The 10,881-nt window shown below is 40.1% G+C and overlaps 1 protein-coding gene and 1 long non-coding RNA gene across 2 annotated transcripts; one reads left to right on the top strand and one right to left on the bottom strand.

The window, feature by feature from the left end:
• Positions 1–2,136: 2,136 nt before the first annotated feature.
• LOC124877417 (UDP-glucuronosyltransferase 2A2-like) lies at positions 2,137–5,840 on the bottom strand. The gene is made up of 6 exons (XM_047380565.1): positions 5,024–5,840; positions 4,746–4,894; positions 4,455–4,586; positions 3,740–3,827; positions 3,181–3,400; positions 2,137–2,980 (listed from the first exon to the last, which is right to left on the bottom strand). The coding sequence occupies exons 1-6, from the start codon at positions 5,739–5,741 to the stop codon at positions 2,698–2,700; spliced, it is 1,590 nt and encodes a 529-aa protein (XP_047236521.1). The 5' UTR covers positions 5,742–5,840; the 3' UTR covers positions 2,137–2,697.
• Positions 2,750–10,509, top strand: LOC124877419. The gene is made up of 2 exons (XR_007040509.1): positions 2,750–2,839; positions 9,489–10,509. It is a non-coding gene; the product is annotated as an uncharacterized LOC124877419 (long non-coding RNA).
• The last annotated feature ends 372 nt before the right edge of the window (positions 10,510–10,881 follow it).

Raw genomic sequence — 10,881 nt, 5'->3', positions numbered from 1 at the left:
TCCTGGCATTCCTGCCGGGGAATCCCTGGCAGCACCTTCTCCATTAGCAGCTCAAATGTGGCTGAGGTGTTACAGAGTCCGAAGCAGAGAAGTCGGAATTGCCAAAGACCTCTGCCCGTGATAAAAGCCATCTTTGGTCAGGCCTCGGGATCTAAGGGCACTTGCCAGTACCCACTTTTCAGGTCCAGAGAGGAGAACCAGGAAGAGACAGAAGCTAAATCCAAGGACTCATCAATGCAGGGCAGTAGGTATGAGTCTTTCTTGGTCACTCTGTTCAGTGGTCTGAACTCCAAACAGAACTGCATTTTGGGGCTCCTTTTCTTCTTATCCATCACAACCCCAGAGGCCTAGGGGTTGCGGATGGTTCAATGATGCCGGTTCTCATCATTTCATCAATGGCACTGTCTGCAGTGGCCTGTTGTGCCAGCTGGAGGCAGAGGTGCTGGGACTTACTAGGCTGTGCATCCCCAATGTCGATGTCATGCTGCACTAGGTTCGTGGTCTACTTCACTCTCAGTCAGAGCGAAAATATCCTTGAACTCCAACAGCACCTGCCACAGTGCCTCCTGTTGCTCCAAGTTAGGGCAGCTTCGCGCCCATATCTCCCTCAACGTTGCCAGTCTGTCCATCTCCTATATGGGTTGTTGTTGTTCCAGAGCTGTGGTGTGGGGTAGGGGTTGTGCTTTGACAGCTGCAATGTGGGGAGGGTAGATCCCGTTGTCTGAACGTGCACGCAAGAGTGCGTGCGATGCTGGTGTCTCTTGCGCTGTTCTCTTTCAGGCAAGGGGAAAACTACTTCACTTAATGTTGTTGAGAGCAAGGTCTCTGCTTGAAACTCTACAGTTGCTTCTGTGGACATCACACAGAAATGTTCAAGCCACGTTTTAATAACCCCTTTCATATGAGCGCTGGATTATTTGATGCAGCAGATTATACTTAACTTTGTAGTTCCTTTCGATCGGCGGGTGCAGACCTTCAGCTGACACACGTAAGTCTCCTTAAGTTGCGGTCTGCAGCAGAATAGAGTGGGAGCGGATTTGGGGAACGTGTTTTTGTTCAGGGATTCCTGCTCTAATTCCTCCTCTTCCTGGGCTGAGCTAGAAGTAGGTTTATGTGATTTTTAAAGGGGCAGAGGGGTTCATATCGGCGTCTGTGTACAGTTCGGTTTACGTTCCATCCACGTTTTCAACTCATGGCTGGGTCCCAACAACTAACAAAGTATTTTAAAGTTTATTCTATAAGTTACAGCGAGCCAGTGTAAGAACTTTAAAACTGGGGTGATGCACTCTACTTTCTTAGTTTTAGTGAGGATGCAGGCAGCAGCATTCTGGATCAGCTTCAGATATCTGACTTTTTAGACACACCCTTAAAGACACTGCTGCAGTAATCATTGCAACTAAAGATAAACGTATGGATGAGTTTTTCGAGATCCTCCAGGTGACAGAAGGCTGACTTAGTGATTGTTGTTATGTGCCTCTTGGAGGTTCAAGTCAGAGTCCATCACTACACCCAGATTTCAGACCTGATCTGTGGTTTCTTGCTGTAATCAGTTAAGCTATGTGCTTCAGTGACTGTAGTGAAGCAGTAGAGTCAAACATGTCCAAAGATTAAGTGAATTGATTCAACCACAAATTAAACATATTGAAGCTAAAAATAGTCATAGTATGGCAAAAAAAAGCAAACTTCACCTATGTTTGAAATTCCAGTAATTGCAACTCACCTAGGCTGCACGGTGGCGCATATAGTAGCAGCAAGTTACCTTGCAGCAAGAAGGTCCTCGATTCAACTCCCGGCCGGGGTCTTTCTGCTTGGAGTTTCCTGTTCTCCCTGTGCATGCGTGGGTTCTCTCCGGGTACTCCGGCTTCCCCCCACAGTCCAAAAACATGACTGTTAGGTTTACTGGTCTCTCTAAATTGTCCTTAGGTGTGAATGGGTGTGTGTTTGGTTGTTTGTCTTGTGTATGTCTGTGTTGCCCTGCGATGGACTGGCGACCTGTCCAGGGTGTAACCTGCCTCTCTTCCATAGACTACTGGAGATAGGCACCAGCTCCTCCGTGACCCAGTATGGAAGAAGCGGTATAGAAAATCGATGCAACTTCACTTGGCTTTAATTATCCAACACTGTTATAAAGTTTATTTTCATCTCAAAATGTAATATGTAACACAGGCATAGCTTACAAACACATAAAATGTATCACTGTTTTGCAAGCAATTGTAAAAGTAATTTACAACCAACAGTTGATTATATAAATAAGGCTGGTAAACAAAAAATTGCAAATTATAGACATTTAGCTATTGCAGTAAACCAAAAGGACAAGAAGGGGGGAATAAGCTGTAGGTTTTACCATTACACTGTGATAACTCCCCTGACTGTATGAAAGTACTTTCCTCATGAAAATAAATCTTCATCTACAGTATTTGCCATGAAGCAGAATGCTAGATTGGGCACAAACACAATTTGCTGCCATTCCCACAGTGAAGCATGGTGATGACAGTATCATGCTGTGGGGATGTTTTTGAAGTGGAGGGCCTGTAAAGTTGGTCAGAATTGAGGAAATGTTGTATTTCTTTATTGCAGAATATTTATTGTTTGTTTCGTAATTGCAAATATTTATACTTTAAAAATGCCACAACGCTACATGCACATGTATGTATTAAATTTGTAATGCACTATAATTAATTTACATCTGTAAAAGTTTTACTCAGCTTTTGTCTTTGTCTTTTTTCTGCCACAACATCTCTGAAAACAGAAGCTGCAGGTCTTAATGAGGATGAAGATGAGGAGCAGAACTACAGTGAGGAGGAAGGTTAGGACATCGAGGCTGTGATACTGGTACCAGGTGAGTTCATGGGCCTGAACCCTCAGGTGCTTTGCTCCTTTGTTTCTCATGGTGAATTCGATCCAGAAAACTGCCTCATCCTGGGGACTCATGGGTCTGTCGTGGTGAATTCTGGACAGTCGCATCATGTTTTCTTTGTAGCTGTGGATAGATATAAAACAAAATGCTTTTTTCCTTTTACAAATAATTATTACAAACATTGGAACCTGTTTTTACATTTAACTTAACTGTGTCACAGCTGGGGGCATGTGTTGAGGAAACAGTGCCATCTGGTGGTGTAAAAGTGTACTACAATTGCTGAAATTACCCTAAAAAATAGGTGCAGAAAATGCAGAACTTACGATACATCATTGATAACAGTATCGACAGCATCTATGAGGCTCTCAGGTGTCATCGTATTTAGCTTCACAGTAACTGCAGCTCCTTTGGCCTCCATGTGCACCATGTTGTCTGGCTGGTCACCAAACATGGGGATTCCCACCATGGGAACACCGTGGTAGATGGCCTCATAGATCCCGTTTGTTCCACCGTGAGTGATGAAAACTTTAGTTTTAGGGTGACCTGATAGAAACCAAGGTTATTGAACCTTTTTTTGTAATTGTCATAGTAAATTTTAATAAATGAATAACATAAGTGTAAGGCAAAGTTAAAAAAAACAAGTCATTTTAATAACTCTTTACATTGTAGTAAGACTACGGTACTTTAGCCATGCAGTAAATTATGAAGAAAAAAAAAAAAACAATACAGTCCAAACAAAATCCATTTTTAAATACATTTGAAAAGCAAACAACTCTTCAGTGTTGGAGTTTAAATGGCAGACTGATTGACACTGGGCTTTTCTTATCATGTATTGTGGTTGGGTGTTATTTGCAGCAATGTTTTTGTCTTAAATGTCCTTACCCAGCAAGTCATTTTGTGGAATCCAGTCATAAATTCTTGTGTTGGAACCCAGACTTTTGGGTTTTTCTCCACTGTATCTCCACAGCACCTACAACCATTAAAAAAATATATTTTTAACCGATGTGAGTTGATGTATCAACTAGTTAAAACAACTGAATGAATTAGTTATTGATCTATAAAGCACTTTTATCACAGATAGTCACAAAAGGCTGCAGAAGATAAAATCTTAAAATAAAAATTTAAGTCATGGGAATAAAATTTATAAAAGAGAATACAAGAACAGACATTAACTTCAAACCAATGCCCGACTAAACAGATAGGTCTTTAACTGTTTTTAAAAGACTCCAGTAATTCAGCCAAAAACAACTGTGAAGCCTGGTCATTTCACAAACTTTAGGGCCAGTTTGTGACTTGATATCTTTTCTCAGGTATGTGCAGGAAATAAATACTAGATTTTGCTTTTGGGAACAGAGAGTGAGACACTAAATATTTGGTGATGAGATTAGACAGATGTGTTCATTTTCTAGTTAAAAATGAACAGGTTTAATAGTGATCCTTAATTGAAAGAAACAGGGATTTTATATGTAAATCGAGAGTTAGGTTGGGATGAAGATGAAGTCATAAAATATCTGGAGGTCCATGATAATCTAATCCTCAATGGATGATTTTAACTGTACAGAAGTTACTCAGAGCTGGCACTTGGAGATTTTCAGACCTTTTGTGGAATCTGCGCGAGGGCCGAGGCCATCATGTTTGCTTTCTCTATGGTCAGGTTCTTCAACCAAGATCCTAAAGAGAAGATCACGATCCCAGCATGTCCAGAGCTTTGGACCAATCTTTCCATATCCTGCAAAACAGTATAGTACAGTCAGTGAACCGGCCAACATTTTTTTTATATTTTACACAGGCTTTTTCTTTGTGTTTACATCAGCACTAATACGGAGTAGTATTTTAATTTAACCTTAGGTGATCTAATAAAGTTTAAAATGATGGATTATAACCCTACCTTTGATAAAGGTTTAGCTGGTCTGCAGTGGATCCCTCCAACAAATTTGAAGTTGGGAAGGAACGGACGAGGAAAATCAAAATCCCAATAAGTTCTCATCAACCAGATGTCTACCTTGCCCATCATTTTACAGGCACTGACAGGTGTACCTGATACAGACAACATGTTATTTAACAGTAAAGATTCCTGGAGCATAAAATAATTTGAATTATTTTCACCCTCCCCAAAAAGACTGTGTGACTGTGTGATGATTTCTCTTGGATTTTTAACTCGCTCACCTTTGATTTCAGAGTAATATTTATCCAATTCTTTCCACACAAAGTGTTGTGATGTGATATCCAGCAGAGCGTAAAAGAGGACGTTCCACAGTCTCTCTGAAAAGTTCATCTTGTCTGTGAGTTTGCTCATAGCACCGGGGACAAAGGAAGGTGGAGCAGGCAGCTGACCACACATTCTCTCCCAGTTATGAGCCAAGGAAAATCGTAAAGAAAAGATGAGAGGGATCCCCAAAATATCCGCAGTCAGGTCACTGCCGGGGTAAATTGGATCAGCAAAAAGCAGGTCGTAGTTTCCCTGTTTCAACTTCATCATCAGGGTTTCTGATTTCACCACTCCGTCCAAGAATTTGAGGAAATAATTCATGTTGGTCCTCATAAAATTGCTGAATCTGTTGTAAATCTGAAAGTAGCGCATGTGACCCACCTCGTACATGGAAAAGTGAAGGAACTCCTCAATAAGCTTCTGTTTCGTCTCCATTGAGACGGAGACGTTAAATGGCTCGTAGTGCAAACGAGAGGGTTCACTACTGTTCATGAACATCGATGTGTTCGGGGCTAAAACCACCACTTGGTGTCCTCTGTCGATCAGCGTCTCCAGTACCGGTCGAATATTAATCCAGTGGCTTCCATCAGTGTACCACACCAGAATCTTCCCTCCATTCGCACCACTTGCTGCAGAAAGAAGCAGTGGGACAAAGATGGAGAGATGCAGCTCCATTGTGGTATAAAAGATGTAAAAGAAATAATTACTCTTGTTTCAGAACAGCTCCAGCTGTAAGAAACAGACTTCAAACTTCAGCTGCGGGCAGATTTTTGCTGCTGGTTTAACAGTGATCAAGTATAACTTTATAAGGAGGATTTCAGATCTGTGGGATTGTTCAATATTATGTCATACAAGGAGGTTGGTGTTAAATGAGTAAGCATTCCACTTAATGATTGTCACAGTGATTCTGAGGAATATTTTTGATGCTAAACAGTGGTCTGCTCATCAGACGGCAGTTTTGCTACAACTTCCTATTTGTCAGCTGAGTTATTCTAATTTCCAAAGTCGATATTATCTTCAGAATCCTCTAAATGTCCTGATCAATCAATCAATCGATCAATCAATCAATCATCATTTATTTATATATATATATATATATATATATATATATATATATATATATATATATATATATATATATATATATATATTGCACTTTACAACATTTAAAACATGACCAAATTGCTTTACAGCAAAAATAAAACAGAAATAGAACACATACACACAAAAAGAATAAGATAAAATACATTAAATACATTAAAAGTATATAAAAACAAAACGATGTGAGAGGCTGAAGGACACATAAACAGCATGTGCAAAGTGTCAGAGAATCACTGTACTACTAAGAATTATAATAAATAAGTCTTGGGTTTAGACTTAAAAAGTATGGGGTCTACAATAGTGGGGCGGTATCTTCTGCCTTCCATGTTTGTGAGCAAGATTCCTCTTCATAAGTTGGACAAATTTAATTAACTTCTATATTAATAGGCTCCTTCTGGATGAGTAACTATTGCAGGTTTCATTCTCCTTGTTTTATTAAGATTTCATCTTCAGGTCAAATTTAGTGCTTAACCCAAGTACAGTACCTTGTGGAAGTGAGCATACCCCTTAAACGTTTTTACATTTCGTCACACTAAAACCACAGATGGATATTGTTGGTAATTTATGTGATAGTGTAATGTGATAGAGTAAGATAAATAATACATCCCTTTCAATACACCCCTTCCCTTTCTGGTGCAGGATGAAGTGTTGACTGCATCAACCTAGGAATACTGCCCAGTAGGCAAACAACAGGAGGTGATGTCCTTCAGATGGTTCAGCATCAGTCGCAGTCAGAGGATTTCATGACCACAGACGTTGAATGACGGGTCTGTAGTCATTTAAGCCTCTAAAAGTGCATTTCTTGGGAACTGGGATGATGGTTAATCATTTCAAGCTTGCACGTCTCCCGAGACTTTTTGAAGACCTAAGGGAAGATGGGGGGGCCAGTCGGTCTGCGCAGATAAATGTGCTCAACTTTGATGTTTAACATTATAGTAACTGAGAAATTGTATAAGTACAGTTGTGATAAGCTGTTTTTTTTCTACAGCTAGAGATGTGTATACCGGCAGACACGAGCAGCTGATTTGTAGAAACAACTGGGGTCAGAACCTCCATCTCTCAGATAAATACTGTGGTGGGGGTTGTCAAATAAATTTTCAATAATCTGTGTTCTTTGGGAAATGTCACACCTCAATTGTTTGAGCATCTAAGCATCGAAACGCTGCGCACTTTGTCCCCCTCATTAACATTGTAGATTCCCTTTTAACGCTGGATTCAGGAGCGGGTGGAAAAACAATGGGAATTTGAATACTGCATTAAATCCCTGTTGAGCGAGTCAGAGTCCATTCAGAGAACTAATGTGGTCTGTTTTCAATCTTAGACTTCACCCTGATGGAAGGCCGCACTTGTGGTCAAAACAGCTAAATCTTTGTTTAGTTAAATCTGCTTTTTTGGTTCCTTGTAATTTAATTTTCATTGGAATTTACCATGCATTTATGTCCCACATTCCTGCTGCTTCCTCTGCCTCCTTGCACCATCTTCCACCACTTGCTGAGGGTTACACAGTGTTGCCTTTTGAAGTATACATTTGCATAATCAGATTAGGATACGTGATTGTCTATGTGAACCCCCCACTTCCATCAGAGGGTGCTCCAGAAGAGAGAGGGTGCTGTCCAGCACAACAATGGAGGACTCCCCTCCTGTCAGCAGCCATCCAGCCCTGCACCTGCATCTTCTGCTTCCACGTCGTAGGTCGATTACAGTGGCAGTTTAGGCTTGGACCTCTGCAGCCACTGAGGGGTAAAGGAGCACAAGAGAAGGAGGAAGAGGAGGAGCAGGCTGAGGGGGGCTCTAGTGCTGTGATGGGAGAGGAAGGGCAGGGGTTGAGTTGAGATATTTAAACATGCAAAAGGGTGAATTGGCTTTAAGGGAATAAAGAGCTCAGGGCCTATCGGCTGGCACCCAACTCTAGAAATTCTCTTTTTGTGGAGCGCCTCAGCCGGGAGAGCGAGGGGCTGCTGCACTGATCTGCTCCATTGTGATAAGGGATTCAGACAGTGTGCTAGAAGCTGATAAGGAAATGTGCTCTCAATAGACGATTACCCACATGCTTGGGATGGAATAGTCAATCAGGAAAATGCACTCAGTGGAAGGAGTGAGAGGCATGCAGATTTGTTATTATTTTTATACTGCAGGTTTTCCTCACTCTGCAGAAAAACAGCAATGTTCAGACACAATTTGGTGGTAACTGTAAATAAAGTAAATTTCCTTCCATGACAACATTTCTCTCTAGTTCAGACTTAAGATATTCACTCAAGGGATAGCTGTTTTCAGGAAAGCACTCCGCTTACAAAGACATTTGTACGTCACATTACCAGGAAGTGAAGATGTTAACCGGTTCTTCCTGGTATTTGTTTTACACTTTACTATGAAGTAACTCATCCTACTGTGAAATCACACACAAAGCAAAGGACTCCCAGATTCATTCTGTGTGCAGTCTGACAGCTGCTGTACTGTAATCATCAGTCTCTCTGTGTTGCATGATTTTATTTTTGGATTACAAAGAGTCACCTGTCATTTCCCACAGACCTCCAGTCATTGGGTCCAGCTGCGCTCAGTTTTGTTTACACGCCTTTAATTAGAGTTTAACACCCCCAGTTAAATACCCTGAGTCAGATCAGTGTTTACTCTTCAGCTCAGTTAAGAGCAATCTTTGGCCTAAAGATGGGACACAGGGTCACAGTAGACGTTTAAGCATTTGAATGTCCGACCACAGTTTAAATAAACTCCGGGCAGAAGACCACTGTGAACACAACTGTCATTAGCTCAGCCGTAAAGTCGGCAAACAAAGTTTCAGAAAGAGAGATTAGATACACTCAAATAACTACAAATGTTGTTTCAGTGTTAGCTGTTGTTTGTTTTTTGTATTATTGCAAACATATTTTGAATCTTCTATGAAGGACTCCTGGAAAAGTCTGGATTTTGATTTATCAAGTCTGGAAGAAGAAAACAGAATATGGAAAAAATATTGGTATTCCCAGATTTACCTTCTCATTGTTGATTAAATGTTCTTGAATCCATCCATCCATCCATCCATCCATCCATCCATCCATCCATCCATCCATCCATCCATCCATCCATCCATCCATCCATCCATCCATTCATCCATCCAGTTGAGCGTCGTCATTTCTTTTCAGGTTTATTGTTCTCTACAGAAGTGCATTTATATCAGACTTTTATTTTAAAATATACAGCTGCAATCCTATTTATAATTAAGTCTGTTATTTTGGCCATTCAAACTGAACAGAATCATTCATCGATGCTGTGTTGAAGTGGATCCCAGTAATTCCTTCATTCACACTCAGTGTTTCCCTCTAACAGTGTTGTCTGCACATTGATCAACTGGACACCATTTGACTTCAGAGCAACCTCTGACCTCAAGGGTTGCAAGTTAAGCGGGCACATCGAGCCGCTCCTCTCTTAGGCCTCTGGTCAGCGGACAAAGAGCAGAGGTCAGCTTTGTCTCCACATGGTCATCACAGGGGTGCAGAGAAACAAACATCTCTGAGCTTTGTTGGCACAAAGAAGCAGCAGTTCTGCTCTTTGCTTGAGTTTTCAGTCAGTGTGAAGGTATAGTGGGATTTGTTTATGTAATGGTTAATTTTTATGTTAGAAAGAATTGTAACGTATTTTTTCATGGATATTAATGATTTTCTGTTTTCTTGAATGTTCTTGGAGCCGTATCAAAGAAGTTTGCGTGTTGGACACCCTTCAAATCTTTTCCATTTCGTCCAATAACAGATACGGAGATGTTGAGGGGTTTGTTTCCTGCAAAGAAATGCTGGATGTTTTTAGGTGAAAAATAACAAATATAAGTCTACTTTTAAAGGCAAAGTGAACTCTGCAAATAAGCTGGAGTCTTAAATTCTGCAGTTACTTAAGATTTTGTCATGAGACTTACTTTGTGTTATTTTGTTTTTTTTAAGGATAAAAGCGAGGATAAAAAGTATTCATCACAGTCTTTTTGGTGATACATCTATCGCTGCATATGGCCAGAGCCCCACAAACACAAGTACTGTTCTATAATAAAGCTAACACATTTTTAAATTAGCTGCTTCAGTACATCACTTACAGTAGGTTGTGAAGAACACAATAAATGCATTCAATCACATTTCCAGATTTATTGATATTTACTGACACTTTAAAGTAACAACCCCAGCCAACATTTGGCTCCTTGTTTTTTTTCCTTCAATAAGGAAATAACCTAGGAAATCTGGACATTGCCTTTAGTTTTCCAGGTCAAGATAAGTTTGGAAAATAAATTAATAGAGAAAAATGTTTGAGTTTCCTGATTTATTTCTTTCTTCCAATAAAATACAAATATCTAATACTGCTCAATAAATGCAGTCAGTTTCACATTGATTTATTATTTGACATGCTTTGTCATTAATTTGCTGAATCACACCTTGGTTTTTACATTTTACCCATTGCTTTTTGTTTTTTCTTTTAATTAGTGACTGAATGGACACACACAAAAATCAAAAAAAGGCCATTTTACTACCCGTCTGTACACATCATTCAGGTAAAACTGCATCTGTGGTCCTTCAACTGGTTGTAAAATGCCAAAAAAAAACAAAAAACTGCTATTTTTGTCAAGTTTTACCAATAAAATTAAGGTATCAAAGTGAAGAATCTGTATTTAATTTAGGAGTGCCTACTCTAGATCCAGAAGCAGTAAAATGGCCCTGAACCATACTTCCAACATTGGAAGCAG

The sequence above is a fragment of the Girardinichthys multiradiatus genome, chromosome 12, assembly GCF_021462225.1.
Source record: "Girardinichthys multiradiatus isolate DD_20200921_A chromosome 12, DD_fGirMul_XY1, whole genome shotgun sequence".
Taxonomy (NCBI): Eukaryota; Metazoa; Chordata; class Actinopteri; order Cyprinodontiformes; family Goodeidae; genus Girardinichthys; species Girardinichthys multiradiatus.
The sequence above is the reverse complement of the archived record's forward strand: the minus strand, read 5'-3'. Positions and strand labels throughout refer to the sequence as shown.

Coding starts and splice junctions, on each gene's coding strand:
- LOC124877417 (XM_047380565.1), bottom strand. CDS start 5,741: ATGGAGCTGCATCTCTCCATCTTTGTCCCACTGCTTCTTTCTGCAGCA. Junction 4,895..5,023: donor ATATTACTCTGAAATCAAAG/GTGAGCGAGTTA, acceptor TGTCTGTATCAG/GTACACCTGTCAGTGCCTGT. Junction 2,981..3,180: donor ACTGTTATCAATGATGTATC/GTAAGTTCTGCA, acceptor ATCTATCCACAG/CTACAAAGAAAACATGATGC.